A 17,998-nucleotide genomic window follows, 5' to 3' on the forward strand; every position below is an offset into this window, starting at 1 on the left:
AACACAGCCCCTCCCAACCCAACACAGCCCCTCCACAGCCCAACACAGCCCCTCCCAACCCAACACAGCCCAGCCCCTCCACAGCCCAACACAGCCCCTCCACAACCCAACACAGCCCCTCCACAACCCAACACAGCCCCTCCCAACCCAACACAGCCCCTCCCAACCCAACCCAGCCCCTCCCAACCCAACACAGCCCCTCCACAACCCAACACAGCCCAGTCCAAAACAGGCCCCCCTCTTGACTGGTGCCATTTCCAGCAACGTACCACAGCTAAGGGGACGATCCATTAAAACCCTCTCCGTTTCCCTTTTAACATACTACGTATGCTACATCTCTCTTTCCACTCCAACCCACCTCTCTGTTTTTCTTCTTCTTTCTTCCTCTCCCTGCTCTTCCAGTCACAGCACTCTAAACAATAGATAAGGCGCGTGCGTGGCGTGCGTGGCCGGCGTGGCTGGCGTGGCGGGGAGCGTGTGCTAATCCGCCGGAGCTATCGTTGCCTCTGCAGGGGCTTATCTGCATTGTGGAGGAGTGCGAGGCAGACAGTCCCTATCGCACCAAGGCATTAATGTACTGCCGCTCCCCTGGCCATGTCACGATGGAGCGATAAGGCTCTCGATGGAGTCCCGCTCCGCACCTGATCCACGCCGCACCGCACCTTTAAGGGCCCTACGGTGCAGCCCTTACTCTCTCTCTCACACTTCTTCCTTGTCCTCCTTCACTCTTTCCTTCACAGTCTCTTTTTTTTACCTGCGTGTACCCCCTTTCTTTTCTGATTGTATTCTTGTGTTTAATTGTGTGGTGTGGGGAAACTCCCTCCGGTGACCACAGAAGACAAAAAGTAATTAACAGATGTTGTGAAACGGACAACCCCCAAATCAGGCTCTGCACACAGACCCAGAGACAGCGATTCCCTCTAACTGGGAGGGGAGTCAGTCAGACATACACAGCAGTGTTGAAGCATCAGTGTTAAATGCACTCCCTCCCTTTGGGAACCTTGGGATGTGTAATGGTCCTGGACACCATGGGACAGATGTACTCTCCCACCACTGGCCCGCCACCAGAAGAGCTTTATCCGCCATGTCTGGAATGCCATGACATGTCCCACAATTGATTCGAGTGATTTACTGCACACACACATAACCACACACACATAACCACACACACACACACACACACACACACACCCACATAACAACACACACACACACACACACACCCACACACACACACATAACAACACACACACACACACACATAACAACACACACACACCCTAGCCATAGATTGTTCTCTCTGCCATACCGGAGCACCAAGTCTAGGTCCAAGAGGCTTCTAAACAGCTTCTACCCCCAAGCCATATAGACTCCTGAACATCTAATCAAATGGCTACCCAGATTATTTGCATTGCCCCCCCCCCCCCATCTTTTACGCCAATGCTACTCTCTGTTATTATTCATGCATAGTCCCTTTAATAACCCTACCTACACTAGGCTACCCTGGGGTGGCAGGGTAGCCTAGTGGTTAGAGCATCGGACTAGTAACCGGAAGGTTGCAAGTTCAAACCCCCAAGGTTTGAACAAGGTACACATCTGTCGTTCTGCCCCTGAACAGACAGTTAACCCACTGTTCCTAGGCCGTCATTGAAAATAAGAATTTGTTCTTAACTGACTTGCCTGGTTAAATAAAGGTTAATAAAAAATACCTCGACTAACCGGTGCCCCCTCACATTGACTATTGTTATTTTACTGCTGCTCTTTAATTACTTGTTCTTTTGATTTCTTATTATCTGTATTATTTTTTTAACTGCATTGTTGGTTAGGGGCCATTTCACTGTAATGTCTACTACCCCTGCTGTATTCGGCGTATGTGACTAATAACATTTGATTTGATGTGCATTCTCTTTTCACATGTAGACACAAGATCACGTCATAGTGACACACACACACACACACACTTGTCTTGTTTCCAGAGAACTCCATGACTCTGTGTCTGTATCAGGCCTCAGGAATTCATAAACAGAGTGGGCCTTGTCAGGCCTGAGCGTAACATCCACTCCTCAGAAACAGGAAGTGTTGATGACTAGCCGTGTCATGAAGCCGGGCCGGGCTACACACTGATCGCTCATGTGTCTGTCCTGACCTTTACGCGCCACACATTACATACACCACATACACCACATACATCACATACACCACATACACCACATACACCACAGTAACAATGGACACGTCTCGCTAGGTCATAACGACATCCGGTAATACACGGGCCTAACTTCAAGCCAGAACGCAGCGAGAATCACAGAGGCGTGGATCAAGACGTGCGCTTTGCTACGGCGGAGGTAAGAGTGAAGTACTATCACACGGATGGTTTTGTCCGTCTGGGTGGAACAACGAGGGGCTTTAATAGTAGAGGATGTCTCTGGAACTACGCGGCTAATTAGGACTAAAAATATCAAGGCGTCTCGTAGAAACCGTTTTTTTTTTTTTGAGGACGATGACATTAGCCGGCAAGCCGTAGACGGATAAGTCCATTTTATAGCGCGGCGTCCAAGGCGTTTCAACGAGCCACAATGCTCTTACTGTTTTCATTCTTTGTTTTTGAAATGTTACACTGTCGTCTGGGTGGGTGCATTTGACTGGTGGCTAATCAACACCATCCGTCCACTTTCTCTCCAGACCTTCCACCCCTGTCAGTCAGTGGAGCGGGAGGGAGTTGATACGACTATATTATACTTGACTCAGTTGGCATAGCCTGGCAATTTTTACTCACGTCGTCAAACGCATACGGAGGGCCATTCACTTTGACAGTTAACATGAAGACTCAGTAAAAAAAAGAAAAAGTTAAACGTGTCGAGGTCATGTGATCACATTTTTAAACAGTAATTGGCGCTACTGATTATCAAGCCAGAGTTGAAAAGATCTGTTCAATTGTCCAGCTTATTATGGTCAGTGAATCAATTCCTTTCGCGTTAACCATGTTTTATTGACTCTATCGCCCAGTGAGCTAATGAAAAGAGGTCTGCTCTTTGGTAAGAAGGTAGTTTTCATGTGGCTATTACAGTTGGACAAATCAAAATGGTAGTTGTTTTTCCTGTCTGGGTCTGGTGACATTGTTGAATAGGTGGGATAGAGAGCGAGTGAGTGCGAGAGAGAGAGAGAGAGAGAGAGAGAGAGAGGAGAGAGAGAGAGAGGGGAGAGAGAGAGAGAGAGGGGAGAGCGAGGAGAGAGAGGAGAGCGAGGAGAGAGAGAGAGAGAGAGAGAATGCGTGCGTTGCTTGTAGCCCGAGGCGTGCCTTTGGGCTAAAGTCTTTTGGAGACAAGGTAAAGCGGTAGAGGCTACGGGACGTTGCCATTCCCACACACTATTATGACTGGCCCCTTCTTTCACCAGCTGTGTGGAGAGAGCACTCAGCTCCACTACGATATGCCTTGATTATCTTCTAGAACGTAAAAAAAAAGAAGAAAAAAAGTCTGGAATTATTATGAGAACCGACGAGAACCGACGGGACGTCAAAACACAAGAGACACGTGCAGATCAACGAAGGGTTATGGGGGATATGAATCACACTGTAAACCTCTCTCTATAGTCACAACACACAGCCCCAGAGGATCTTCGGCTATGGGAGTTTACACATGAACGTTGGGCAACACCGTGGTAGAAAAATAACATTAGAGAGCATGCCGGTTCAAGGAGAATGAGCTGTGTTGTTCTCTGGCTCATCCGACGGAACACGAGGGACTAGGAAGCGCTGGGAAAAAAACAGGGGATGGACAAAGAGAGAGAATGAGAGGAAGGAGAGAGAACCCAAGGGAGAACTGGTGTAGTAGGCAACCTGAGCTCAGATCACCTAAAGCAGGGATCATCAACTAGATTCAGCTACGGACGGTCAGGGGTCCGGGAACATAATTACAAATCATTTATAGACCGCAAATTGACCACAAGTGGCTCAGACTAAAACATAATCATTTCAAACCTGGCTTTCATTTGTATATGATCATACCTCTCTATCATGTATCAATACTTTAAAATTCACTTGGAGATAATTTTCTGGTGTTTTTAGAGTATTTTATATCCCCCCAAAACATTATTTATTTGTTTATCATTTTTTTGCTCAGAAAACATGATGGGCCAAATAAAATCACCTGCAGGCCAATTTTGGTCTTTCCTGACCTAAAGTCGCTGGGCCCCTGAGTCTAGGAGGGCTCTGATACCTGGGTCAGACAAACAAACACACATAAAATCAAGCCAACGCGTTATGTAAGTAGTTATACAAACACGCATGCTGAACACACGCAATATCACGTTATGTTTTCCCAACACCTCTCCAAACTCCTGCCTGCCGTGAGCCTGTGGATCCACACACCTCCACAGATGTAGGGGCCAGGATCCTATAAAGGCAGAGGCAGGCAGGCAGTTCCACTACAGGCCCCCTCTACTGGGCCCCAAGGGTCACTGCAGGGCCCTATCTCTACTGCACTGGTCTGCCTGTCTGTCTGTGGGTGGGTGGGTGTGTGTGTGTGTGGGTTCTTACAAGTGTGCAATTTATTTAATGTACCTTACAGTGCATATCATAGGCAAAATGGAGAGGTTGTGTTAACAGCATAAATTTGAAGAGCCCCACTTTAAACCCCACATTTAACGAGGTTGTCCCCTTCTCTCGCTTTCTCTCTCTCTTTCTATCTCCCTCTTTCTTTCTCTCTCTCTTTCTATCTCCCTCATTCTTTCTCTCTCTCTCTCTCTCTCTCTCTCTCCCTCGTTCTTTCTCTCTCTCTCTCTCTCTCTCTCTCTCTCTCTCTCTCTCTCTGTCTCTCTCTCTCTATCTCCCTCGTTCTTTCTCTGTCTCTCTCTCTCTATCTCCCTCGTTCTTTCTCTCTCTCTCTTTCTCTCTCTCTCTCTCCCTCGTTCTTTCTTTCTCTCTCTCTCTCTCTCTCTCTCTCTCTCTCTTGTCTCTCTCTCTCTCTTTTTCTATCTCCCTCTTTCTTTCTCTCTCTCTTTCTATCTCCCTCGTTCTTTCTCTCTCTCTCTTTCTCTCTCTCTCTCTCTCCTTCGTTCGTTCTCTCTCTCTCTCTTTCTCTCGCTCTCCCTCGTTCTTTCTCTCTCTCTCTCTCCCTCTCTCTCTCTCCCTCGTTCTTTCTCTCTCTCCCTCGTTCTTTCTCTCTCTCTCTCTCTTTCTCTCTCTCCCTCTCTCTCTCTCTCTCTCTCCCTCATTATTTCTCCCTCTCTCTCTTTCTCTCATCTGCCAGCCTTTTATTTCTCTCCACTTTCGAGCCAATCTTCTTTTAATGGAATTAGAACCTGTGCCACTGACTGTCATCAGCACTCACTCACTCCTCTCCTCTCCTTCACTGTGGAGAGAGAGAGAGAGAGAGAGAGAGAGAGAGAGAGAGAGAGGGAGAGAGAGAGAGAGAGAGAGAGAGAGAGAGAGAGAGAGAGAGAGAGAGAGAGAGAGAGAGAGAGAGAGAGAGAGAGAGAGGGAGAGAGAGAGAGAGAGAGAGAGAGAGAGAGAGAGAGAGAGAGAGAGAGAGAGAGAGAGAGAGAGAGAGAGAGAGAGAGAGAGAGAGAACCCTCCAGCTTCTCTTTTTGTTTTATCCAGGCAACCCAGACCAAGTGCTAGCAAGGGTCATGTCTTTATAATTATCTCTCCTGCCTTTTGATTAATTATTCCGTCTGACAATAGCGTGTTTATAATGCTTTTCACCTGCCGGCGCTGATTGACAGCGTCTCTGTCTGATTCAAAGCAAACAGCTGCTGCCATGATTGCCTAGCAACCAGGAGGTGATGGATGAGTCTCAAAGATGGATGGCCACAATAAATCATGTCTCCTGCTATAAAACTGGAAAAAGAAAGAGAGGAGGGGGAGAAAAATAGCACAAAACAAAACAGCCTCTCTCTCTCTATCTCTCTCTCTCCTAGTGTGGAGGGCAGGGTTGAAGCCCTCTCCTCTGCCTGACCCTGTCTCGTTCCTTCGCTCCTCTCCTCTCCTCTCAGGAGTCCAGTTCTTCATGGCAGGAAGAAGACCAGAGGAAAATAAATGGCATAGAGGGTGAGTAGGCTTTGCGAAAAATGTTGGTGTGTGATGAGGTAACCTCTCAAGAGAGAGACCAGCTATCACTAGCTATCTCTCCTGTGGTCTGACTTTGGCCTGGGGAGGCGCTTGTTGACATGGGGAGGGGCTTGTTGGCATGTGGGGAGGGGCTTATTGATATGCAGGCAGACAGCAAGAAAACCCAGCTGGAACAATGATGGCTGACTACAAACATAAGATTACTTTTATTGAATCCAACACTAGGCAAGATTATAATTCACCCTGAAATGGCATTGTGCTTAACAGCTATTACAACAACATTGTACAGTACCTGCATTGTACACACCTAGGTTGATAGGGGGAAAAACACCTGTCCTCCGCTTGCTCTTAAATAGTCCGGTCTAAGGAATGAAAACATTTTACCATATCCGAAAAATATTCAAAATAAACCATTACAAGTGCTCAAAATGTAGTCTATCCACATTATTGTGAGTTTATGAGGCTAACTAGCACAGTCAGCCGTATTTCTTCCTAATGGGCCACAGCTGTTCGACGAGCTGCCCCGACGATGGCCACCTCATCTCACTAGTCTGGCGAAATAAAAACCAAAAACCTCCTGTAAAACAACACAAATACACAGGAAGGAAGCTAACTAGAAAGATAGAGCCGTTTCGAAACAAGGGTTACCCAGGGCGAGGAGCGAGGGCCACGTCCAACATTAGCTGTTTTTTTTCTTCTCTTCTCCACCTGACCGCCATTGGTTTTATTTTTACCCTTTCGGGCAAAAGTAGGCAGTGAGGCGCATTAGGAGTGAGCGAGCGCTGCTCCTCTGGTATCTGGTAACAAACAAGGATCTGGCTGACCCATCCATCACTGGGCCCATGTCCTGGGTCTAGCACTCAGTCCCCTCTTCGCCAAAGCTCAGGTTACAGCTTTACACGGCCAGTCTAAATAATATTCAAAATGATGAATGACACAGCCAGCCTCATATCCATCATCAATCTATTTTTTTTTAAGGAGCATCCATCTTCAGTAACGCTCCTTTGAATCATGGGAAAGCGAGAGAGCTCAGATTCACTGGCGTAACCCCCAAGAGAGCGAGAGAGGGCTGAATGGCAAGAAGCCGGGGCCTTGAGTGATACCTGTCAACCACGGGGCCCGGGGACCGGGACAAAGAAGCACTGGGACATGTGTGGGAGCAGGGACTCAGAGAAGAGCAAAGACACACATAGATGCACAAACACACACACACACACACACACACACACACACACACACACACACACACACACACACACACACACACACACACACACACACACACACACACACACACATATGCAATTACATTATGATAGACTACACATGCAGAATCCATATACACACACACACCCATATTTACAGGAAACACATGGACACACACACATACAAACACATGCATTAACACATGAAATACTAACTTAATTCCGAACAAGTCCACTACCAAACTAAGTGCATTATTTTTAAACACATACTGTATGTCTACAAACACACACTATCTTCCTCCCACCTCGAGCACAACACAAAGTCCCCCTCCCATCTCACACATAGGGGTTAGGGAATGTAAGAGGCGAGTCGGAGCACTACTGGAATTATAGTGCTGTTCCCCTTCACTCCTAACCTCTCTCTCCACACCCACAGCCCCCCCCCCCATCCCACTTTCGGCTTTACATTCCCCCTCCCCTCCTCTCTCCCTCCTCCGCCCCCTCAGAGGCGTGGACGCCCAGGCTCCTCTCTAAGGGAGGAAGACAGCCCCTCACACAGGGCTCTGGCAAAGGCCCATTTGATAAATGACACACGTCATTCTGTCAGGAGAGAAGGGTGGGTCCATGATGTATGACCATGCCGACGAGGGGAGGAAATCAACTGTTTGGCATGGAGCAGCTACTCTCCCTCCACCACAGCTCTGTTTCAGATCTCCTAAAAGACCCGTCCGGCTAGCCTTGTGTGTGTGTGTGTGTGTGTGTGTGTGTGTGTGTGTGTGTGTGTGTGTGTGTGTGTGTGTGTGTGTACGGACAGAGAACAGGCTGCCCTTCTTTCCCTTTGACTCTTCCCCCCCAAACTCTCCCTTTCTCTGTCTCTCTTTCTTTCTTTCGCTCTCTCTGTCTGCCCTTCTCCCCGTTCCTTCTCCCTGTGTCCACCCCCCCCCCCCCACCAGAGCTACAAACAGGAAGAGTGTAGGGACGGAAGGAATAAAAAAACTGAAAATAAAGAGGACTAGAAAAAAAGCTAGCTCAGTAGCAAGAGGGCAGTTATATCAATCAAAGTCAACTTCGGCAACAACAATACTACCATTTCAAATAAAATAGCTATCTCAGACAAACGACCGTAACATGGGGATGGAAACCCGATCGGCCAAACTGTTCTTCTCATAAGAGAAAGGATCTACTTTTTTTTCCCTCCTACAATTTTTTCCCCCTACTCCTCTATCTCACGCTCACCTCTTTTCTTTTTCGACACACAAGCGAGGGCCCTGACATCTGCAGAGTTCATTTAAAGAGAAAAAAATATGTGTCAGAGGAGTGTGACGCCCCCCTCCTCGTACACCCCCCCCCCCCTTGCTCGGTTTCATTAGCTCACTGGCAGGGTGGCACTTCTCAAGCTCATTACAGGGGAAGGATTTATGGAGCAGAACCCAATGGCGAAGAAAAGGCATCTGTCAATAATTGCAGGGAGCAGCACTCACATCTCGAGAAGCTTTGAAATCTCATTAGGTATGCAGTTATCAGGCATAAAGATCAAAACCATGACTCAACTCCGACAGAATCCTACCAAGAAACATTAATTAGCAACAGGCCTGCAGTATAAAATAAAACAGACTTCCTCCCTCTCTCTCTCTCTCTCTCTCTCTCTCTCTCTCCTTCTCGCACCTGCCTGCCTTTGCCAAGGAGAGAAAAACCCGACCCCTTTCCTGTTACTTAAATGCACACACACACATAGGTGTATAAGCAGAAACACACACGTGTAAACACCCAAATCACTGCCCCGTTTCAGACCACCCCCCCCTGCCTTTCCTGACCCCCCACCCCCTCCCCCCCATTACAAAAAATTAAAGGGGAGGATAATTTCCAGCATCTGAGACTGATCAGAACATGAAACAGGGGGAGGGAGGGAGGGAGACGAGGCGTTTGAGGCTGTCTCTTGGCTTCGGAGGAGAGGAGAGAGGAGAGAAGAGGAAGAGGCTGTCATGCCTGAGAAGGATGTCCTGATTACGTGGGCCTCTACGGCTCCCCTGCCTTTCATCCCCGACACCATCAAAAACAGCCTCCGTGTCACCCGCCTGACTGATGGCTGCCAGTCTCGCCTGGCCCCTGTCAGAGCCCCACCGGGAAGGAGGACAACCAACCAAAGCTACGCCCAACACAAAGACAACCAAAGTTCCTCCATCCCCACCGCCCACACCCATCGGCTGGCTCACCCCAACTGAGGGAAAGAAGAAACCCAGACCTGGAGTCTGGCCCAAACGACACTCAGAACCCCCCCCCTCCATCTCGTCCTCCCCGGCCCCCTCCATCTCGTCCTCCCCGGCCCCCTACCTCTCCTCTCTGTGCACCCCTGTCCCTCCTCGACATGACAACAACACAGGCAGGGATTACTCCACACTCCCATATTTTACTGCATAGGGCTGCTGGGAGATTTAATCCCCCGTGTAGCTGCCAGGCTCCTGAAGACTGGCCCGACACACACATCACACAAAGAGCCATAGTATCGCTGAGAGGAGAGAAAAGTAGGGTGGGTGGGGGGAGAGAGGAGAGGACAACCCAGACATACAGAGAGAATTTCAGCCGGATAATACACTAGTCTGCCTTGGGAAAGTTCAGCCAGCCAAATTTGGGGGACGTGTTTTATACTCTACTGAGGAGGAGCATAAAATATATCTGTTTCTCCGCAGAGGAAGTGCAAAGATCCCACAAACTCTCTAAATTTCCTGTTTCCTCAAAAATGTGCCTAGAAGAGAAGCCGATTCCCTTGGTGCTCTGGTGCAGGCCCGATAGCGAATCAGGCTTCACAGTGGGAGTTTTGTAGAGCAGTGGCTGAGCTCTACCCAATCACTCCACTAGAATAATGACAATATCTCCTGCACATTGAAATAGCAGCGCTTAGGAGTTGACATGATTCCCTAATCATTGGGGAAAGAGAGAAACTGATCATCGTTGATCAATCAAATATGAACACCCATATCAGAGAGAGGGAAGGAGAGAGGGAGAGAGAGGGAGAGCGAGAGAGAGAGAGAGAGAGAGAGAGAGAGAGAGAGAGAGAGAGAGAGAGAGAAGAGGAGGAGGAGCTAAGTAGCCACTCATCTCCTGACCAAACTTCCTTTTACCAGTGGTTGGATGTTCTCGTTTAATTCAGAAAACATCCTGTTTGCCATTAGACAAACTGTTGCATTTGATGGTTTATAGACGTTTATCTGTCCAGTCTTGTGATCTTACAACTAGGTTGACTAATGTCTTGCACTGGTGCACAATTTGCTGAGGTGTTCATTTCAGCAGGCGATAAAACATAAAAGGTAGAGCAAAAGTGTACATAAATAAATCTTCAACCTTAAGAAAACATAAAAAGCTTCTACCTTTCCACAACGAACGTTCCGGCATTTACTACCTAGTAATAACACATTCCAATACAGTAAATGTGTCACTGTGCATGTTCATTCCGGAATAGAAATAACAATCCCAGAAGAAATGGGGACGGCCTATTGTTGAACACTGTTGTGTGTCTATTGTGTGAAAAGTATTGTTTGGACAAGGAGCCAGACACAGTCCAAAAAAACAAAAACATTTTTAGGTCTTGATAGCTTGCGTGTAAATGGAACTGTTTTGTGTGTGTTCCACGGGCGTACCTTTGTGTACAATAACTGTGTGTGTCTGAGTGTGTTGCATCGCCCCCCCCCCCCCCCCCCCCCCCCCCCCCTGCTCTCTCACTAACCCTGCTGCAGTCGCTGTTCGTCGCTCTCTCCCCTCGCAGAACAACCTTTGGTGAGAGGAGCCGGGAGGAGAGGGGCTATGAACAGAATGAGAGAAAGACGCAGCCCTGTAAGTCAATTCAAGAAATAACTGCTGATGCGCCAGCTATTGACTGTTTCGGTGCGCTCGTGATAACGCTCAAGGCGAAACTGTGGGCAAAATGACAGCGTCAACCGCCTGCAATAAACTGCAGCCCGCGAGACCAAGGGAGCTCTAATTGACAGCTGTCAAGCTAACAGGAGCCATGACGGAAGATTCTGGGGAGGAAAAGAAATCTGTTTATCAACCGTACATCCTCGAGCAGGGAACTTTCCCTCCCTCCCTCGTTCTCCCTCTTTCTCTGTGTTATTCAGCTTTCCCCCCCCCCCCCCCCCCCCCCCCCCCCCTTCACCCCTTCTCCCTTCATTTCTCTTTCTCCACCCTCTCCGCTCTTAACCCCGTTCATTGTCGCTCACTTGTGGCTGTGAAAAAGGCAGAGGACGGCCATAACTAATCATAGTGTCAGCTGGCTGCCTGGGAGAGCCTCACTTTAGGGAGAGCAATGCAATGCAAGGGAAGGCTGAGGAAAGGCCCGTAATCCTGAGAAGAAGGCCCAGGAGTAGACACCTCACCCCGGAGGGGGCACCAGGGCTTCTGGGGACTACTGATCACAGGGGCCGGGATACACGGACAAAGACTCACGTGGACAGACAGATAGTCCTAGGCCACTCGTTTATTCTCCACATTTGGTTGTGTGATCTGTCCACATGCTATTTCTACTTCACTTTATTTTGGATTAGGCTACTTTGTTCAATGTTTTTTTTTTTTTGGCACTCAGCTTCAGACATACACAGCCATGTTGCCATTCCCCAGGCGCGTCACGCACCCCAAAAGTCTGAGGGGGCACAAAGCAAGTGAGGGGATGGTCCAGAGTACCCTCGCCCCTCGCCTGTAGCGTGAGGCAGCTTGATGTACAGGTCTATCGCAGGGCCTTAGCCCCAATCGGTCTCCTTAATGCTGAGTGCCAAGCAGAAACATGTCAGGCCCCATTTCTACAGTATTTGGTAGGACTCCGCCTGGGAGCGAACTCACAACCTTCTAATCTCAGGGCGGACACTAACCGCAAGGACACTGAGTTGGTGCATACTTAAATTGGAGAATCTTGCATGTTTCAAACACCTGAAACAGCCTTTTCCTCCAGACCCATTATCATTATGCTTATATGTGTTTTTTATATTATATGTAAAAAAATAAAATAAAAATAAAAGTTTTTTTTTTGCAAATCCAAGCATACCTCTTGAGCTGTCTGTATTCTCCCTACCGGCGGTTATTTAAAAAAAAATATCTCTGCATCTCTACTAAAAGCTGGGAAAGAGATCAAAAGGAAAGTGAGTCCCATTCAGTAGATTTAGTAATTGCTTGGTTTTCTAAAGTCTGCCAACCTTGCCAGAAGGCAAGCGAATATAGTTTGACCAGCTAGCTACTCTAACTTGATTGACTGCCTGAAACGGCTTCTTGATAGCTAGTTATGAGGTTGGGAGATTGGGGACCTATCTGGTTAGCTAAAACCAGCTTCATAAAATGTATAAGTGGCTAGTAGTATTACACAGAAAAAAACATTTTGTTTTACAGGACCAGTCTGAGGGGGCACGTGCCCCCTATGGGCATGACGCCTCTGTCCACCACAACCAAAAACATTTGGAAAATATGCACGGATAAATCCACTTGATTTTTAAATATAATGTAGTTCTTAATAATTTCATTTCTAATTAACTGAGGGTGGGGGTGGACTGTGGAAGGTGATGTTTATGAAATCATTTTCTTTCCGTCTCAATAATTCATAGAATTATCATGACCAGCTTTTTAACTAGGATAATTAGCCCAATTAAGATGGCATGTTTCATTCAATTGAATTCGCAGAGACTTTGTAGGGGTAAAGCGTCGTACGAGCAAGGCCCCAACAAGCCGTTGCTCCCGACCTGTGAACTACAGCGAATGAACCAACTGCACCAGCGACAAAGTGAATGAAGTAACATTACACTATTTTTTAGCAATAAGCAGAGACAATACATTATTGCAACAACATGCAAGCGGTGTGTGTGTGTGTGTGTGTGTGTGTGTGTGTGTGTGTGTGCGTGTGTCCGTGCATGTGTGTGCAGTAACCCATGTGTCTATGGGCCACCGTATGTGGTTGTGTATCCAGCATGACTGCAACGTTAACACACATCAAGCGTGATTAATCACTCTCGCTCATCCACAATCAATCAACCACACACCAAAAAAATCACAGAAATCAGCTGCTTTTCCTCACTGCAATCCATCTCCCGTCAAGCAGAACTAGATCTGTCGTGGTCTTAGTATTTGTATAAATCACGTTTAAGCCCCTTTGAACACAACGCTGATAATAGGCATCTATGACTATGTAATGATGTACGTGATGATGAGCAACGTCAACAATATCAATGTCGACTAATTTTACGAGGCTTCTTCAAATATATTTCCCAGAGAGCGGCCTGGCCCTAAAGCAATACTATTCTCTATGACAGTGTAGCAAAACAGCTACAACGTCAGCGCAATGTTTTCAGAGTGTTTCGGGCAAGAGGAACTACAGTACTACTCAGTAAGACTAGCATGGCATTAACACAACTAGCGAAGGAGAAAAAAACGTCCTACGTTTGATGTTCCCACTTTCCTCCCCAGAACAATGATATGTTTGGTCTTGTGCGGCTTTGAAGCAGACGAACAAACAAGATAAAACGGCGTTCACAGCATTGTCCACTCCTAAACGGAGGAAGGTACTGTGGGAAAGGTGTTGTGGCTAGACAGAGAGAGTGGTGTGTGTGTGTGTGTGTGTGTGTGTGTGTGTGTGTGTGTGTGTGTGTGTGTGTGTGTGCGTGTGCGTGTGCATGCGTGTGCGTGTGTGTGTGTGTGTGTGTGTGTGTGTGTGTGTGTGTGTGTGTGTGGGAGGGGGGGCTGGCTGCCACAAGCCCCTCTTTCCCAGACAGACTTTTTTGAGAGGCTAGTTTTTGTTGTTGTTTTTAGGCTCCTGACCATTAAAAAACAGCCTAATTCCAAGCCAACGTGATTACCCAGGTACCCTGGCCCATTTGTCACCTGCAGCAGAAAATTGAGTTAGTGCACAACTAAAGGCATGGAGGACTGTGTAATATCAACTTGATTACATCAAACTAGCTGCAAACCTAATTGGGCTGGATGACAGTGTGCGGAGCTTGTCATCTCCAATCATTAGGGCTGTCAGGAATCCATCAGCTTTACAGCTAATTAGGTGAACACTAATGAAGCTGGCAAAACAACTTTTCTTTTTTTTACGGCTGAGCAGCCCTTCCAGACTGGTGGGCTGAAAAAGGGAAAAGAGTGAGAGGAGAGAAAGAGAGAGAGAGGGAAGCAAAGAGAATGAGAGAGGGAGAGAGGGAGAGAGAGATTTTCTCATGAAACGCTCAAGGTTGTCGGGGACTGGATTTCCCAAAGTTCCTAATCAAGGCCCATTATCTGCCATTTTTTGCTCTTTCCATCACTACAGCACAATCAATTTGTCACCACTCTTTGTGTGCCACGGAGCAGTCGTCAACCTTATAACTTGCAGCTGCGAGGGCTGCTGGGAAAGTAAGAGGGGCGAAGGTTGGGAGGGGTTATACAGACCCTGTAAAAAATGACAGGAAGTTGCCTCGTCACAACAACAAACAAAAAAAACATCCCTCTCTGCTCTCGTGTCTGTCCTCATCCGCTCATCAAAATAATAAATGCCTTATTTTTCTCTCTCACTCTCTCGCCTGGGATAAGAAGGCTTTCAGTCATCTCCCAGCCCCCCTCGGCCCCCACCCCCAGAGTGTCCATTAGGCAAAAGCGTTTTGATAAAGTAAAGCTCAGGCCCGACGTATGGAGAAACAAAATGAGAGCAGTCACTCTGCCAACTTCTGATTGACCATTAGAGCCATTGATGAATGTGGCTGTCAGAAGGGAGACAATTAAATCAAATATGAAACAAAGTCGCTTTGACGGGTCATTCTGATGGAGCAAACCAGTCTTCCGTCTCCCGATTAGGCTAATAGTTACATTTTTCATAGAAGCACTGTGTGTATGCGCAAGATACAATTGTTTTTGTGTGTGTGTGTGTGTGTGTGTGTCTCTGTGTGTGTGTGTGTGTGTGTGTGTGTGTGTGTGTGTGTGTGTGTGTGTGTGTGTGTGTGTGTGTGTGTGTGCGTGCGTGTGTGCGTGTGTGTGTGTGTGTGTGTAGTAATTCGAGCGATTACTATAATAATTACATAATATTGAATTTGTATAGTATATATTAAGAGGATTTGACCTAGGTGCTTGTTATAGTTTTGTTATAGGCTAAAAGTTGAGGTAGTATAGATGAAATTACATGTAGGCTATGTTTCAGAAAACTTAACTACACTTTAAAGCATTTAGGTAAATGTCGAATCAAAAATCAAATCCAACTTTATTTGCCACATGCGCCGAATGTGGCCTATATGTTGATGGTAATGAAGCAAATCTCTCACAAATAAGAATAAGCCTTATTGAACCTTAAAACAGGTAGCCTGTTATACCTCAACACATTGGTGCTTCAGACAATACTTCCGAAAGCGGACAGAAAACCCAGAAGTTCCAGCCATAGAGCAACAGTATGAGAACAGAAGTCTGATTCGAATAATGTTGTTGTTTTTTTCAACAGAATGGTAGCTAAGTAACTACCATGTTGTCGCTTAGCCTAATTATTTATATAGAGTATAATATATGAGGTGTTCTATGAACTAAGTAAGATTTAATTAAAGCAAATTTTGAAGAGTCACGTGGATTGTTCTATATTCTCTACTTCTAAAAGAGAGAGAGAAGAAATGTGGCCTTTGGCTCTGACAACATGAAAAAGTACAAAAGAAGCAATTAAAGATGTTTTAAATCGCTAATTGTCAGACCAGACATGACGTCACGCGAACGTTGACTTGACGTTGCTATGGGAAGTGATTTATTTGTGTTTATCGGGAAAGAATAGATCAAAGACAAGCCAGATGACGGGCAATCAATCAGACATCAAATAAAAGATGGCAATTGTCCATTAAAGCCTCTTCCAGTCCACGTCTCCCCTGCGAAATCATCTTTAAGTATTTCCCAGAAAGGAGAAATCAGCAAAGGGAAACTAGGCGAAAGTTTACATTTTATGATCAAATGTTTTAGCACAAAGCCCCAAACGAGCATCAAAGGAAATAATGACAGTCAGCTGACAAGAGCCCCCTTTTCCCTACGCTTCTTTATAGATCTCTGATTCATGGGGTCAATATCTACACCCTACGGGGGGAGGAAGGGAGAGTAGGCTAAAATAGGGCAAAAGGGAGAGAGGCCAATCAAAGCTGAGGTTGTCTTTGACCAGTCGGATAGAGCTACGGCCTGTAAACCTTCCATGTCTTTCGAGAACTGCTGTTAGCAGATCGTTCACCGAGTGGAATCATTGTTGCCCCAGAAGTTCGACAAAATGATCAACTTAGAACATTTAAACAAGGTTGCCAATAACTAGGCTATGTAGCCTAATGGGCTATGTAAGTGTGCTGATAATGCAGATCACTATTAAAATAGTAGGTGGCTAGTATCAAACGTGGTCTTCGTGGTTGTAAAATAAAAAAAGTAATCCCCTTCAAAGGGAAAGTACAAAAAAAAACTTATAGCTAGTAGCCTAACCATCCCTCTTTGAGTGAATGGGTATTTGCCATTTCCTCCCACTGTAGGCTATGCTACAATGTAGCTACACGCACATGATTCAGTACTATACATGGTGGGACTAGTGAAAGCAATGGAAATAGCTCAGCAGTCGTAGTGAAAACAGGGGTGATAACATGCAAATCATAGAACCGTACCTGCCGCACGCCGGGGCGCTTGCTGTTTCCTCCGCGGCATGCTTATTTCGGGGTTCTGAAGAGTTCTCCTCTAGCCCCAGAGATCCCTAGCTCGTCCGCTCTTCTTTGATAGAGGCGCTTCCTTACACGGTACCCGGGACGCTTTCAGAAGGCTGACATAGATCGGCAGTTTTCAAACAAAAATGCAGACATTGAAGAACGGGTAGATCTGAAGATGAAGAAGAACAAGCGGTTTTTTTTCTTCTTCTCCTGTTCGACTTGGATATCACAGTGTGTGGAGACGGAGAGTACAGTGGCGGGGGGGGAGGGGGGGGGGGGGTCTTCAGCCTCAATGTGATTCTCACTCCGCGTTGGAGGCTGCAACAGGCAAGCTTAAAGGAAAACGAAATGAACGCGTCACTCAAAGTCTGCAAACAGGGGCGAACATCAAGCACTGTCACATTTGTGCCGTGCACATCCAATGGCTAGCTAGCTCTTGTCATATAGGCATCACATGTCTGCTGTCCCTCACCGCAGCCCCGTAACGGTGTCTGACGCGGACTATACAGTCTATACAGCATAAAAAGTCAGCTTTGCTATTTGAAATAAATCATTCGTGAGCATTTTCAAAAGTCATCCACGCATGCTGGAGATCAAATGCTGACACAATAGCATAACTGTAAGGAGGAGAGCACCGTTCCACTCTTTGGCTACACATGGAAACAAAACATGTTCTACTTCCCTAGGCTATTGGACTATCTTAATGTTGACTAGGTGTTAACGGAATGGCATACTTACTCAATCCGTCGATTAACTGCGTTATCCATGAGGATTTCGATATCCAGTCATCACACGCAATTTAAAAACCAGCAAGGCAGCATCTCAGCGTCGCTGTAGCCATCGTATGAAAATCCCAGTCTTTCCAAGTCCCCTTAAAAGCATCAACAAATATATATTGTTTTTAAGATAGCGGGGTAAAGGCAAAGGTTGAAAGAAGAGATGGACGGACTTGTCGCCCACACGCTGGCTCGCTCCGTTATTTTGTCCAAGCGCGTTCAAAATCCACGGAGAGCAGTTCGAATCGATGAGATACGTGCTTGATTGGGTATCCCTTGTTGTAATAATGTACATCAGAA

The 17,998-nt window shown here is 46.7% G+C and overlaps 1 protein-coding gene across 1 annotated transcript in view; it reads right to left on the reverse strand.

Annotated features, from left to right (window-relative positions):
• LOC110506379 (teashirt homolog 3) overlaps window positions 1–17,798 on the reverse strand; it is a 38,452-nt gene extending 20,654 nt beyond the window's left edge. Inside the window, exons 1-2 of the mRNA XM_021585957.2 lie at window positions 17,661–17,798; window positions 16,884–17,254 (exon numbers count right to left, since the gene is read on the reverse strand). Of these exons, the coding sequence (XP_021441632.2) occupies window positions 16,884–16,923 (40 nt within the window). The 5' untranslated portion in view covers window positions 16,924–17,254; window positions 17,661–17,798. The remainder of the gene's footprint in view (window positions 1–16,883; window positions 17,255–17,660) is intronic.
• Between the last annotated feature and the right edge of the window lie 200 nt (window positions 17,799–17,998).

Source organism: Oncorhynchus mykiss, chromosome 26, assembly GCF_013265735.2.
Source record: "Oncorhynchus mykiss isolate Arlee chromosome 26, USDA_OmykA_1.1, whole genome shotgun sequence".
Classification (NCBI taxonomy): domain Eukaryota; kingdom Metazoa; phylum Chordata; class Actinopteri; order Salmoniformes; family Salmonidae; genus Oncorhynchus; species Oncorhynchus mykiss.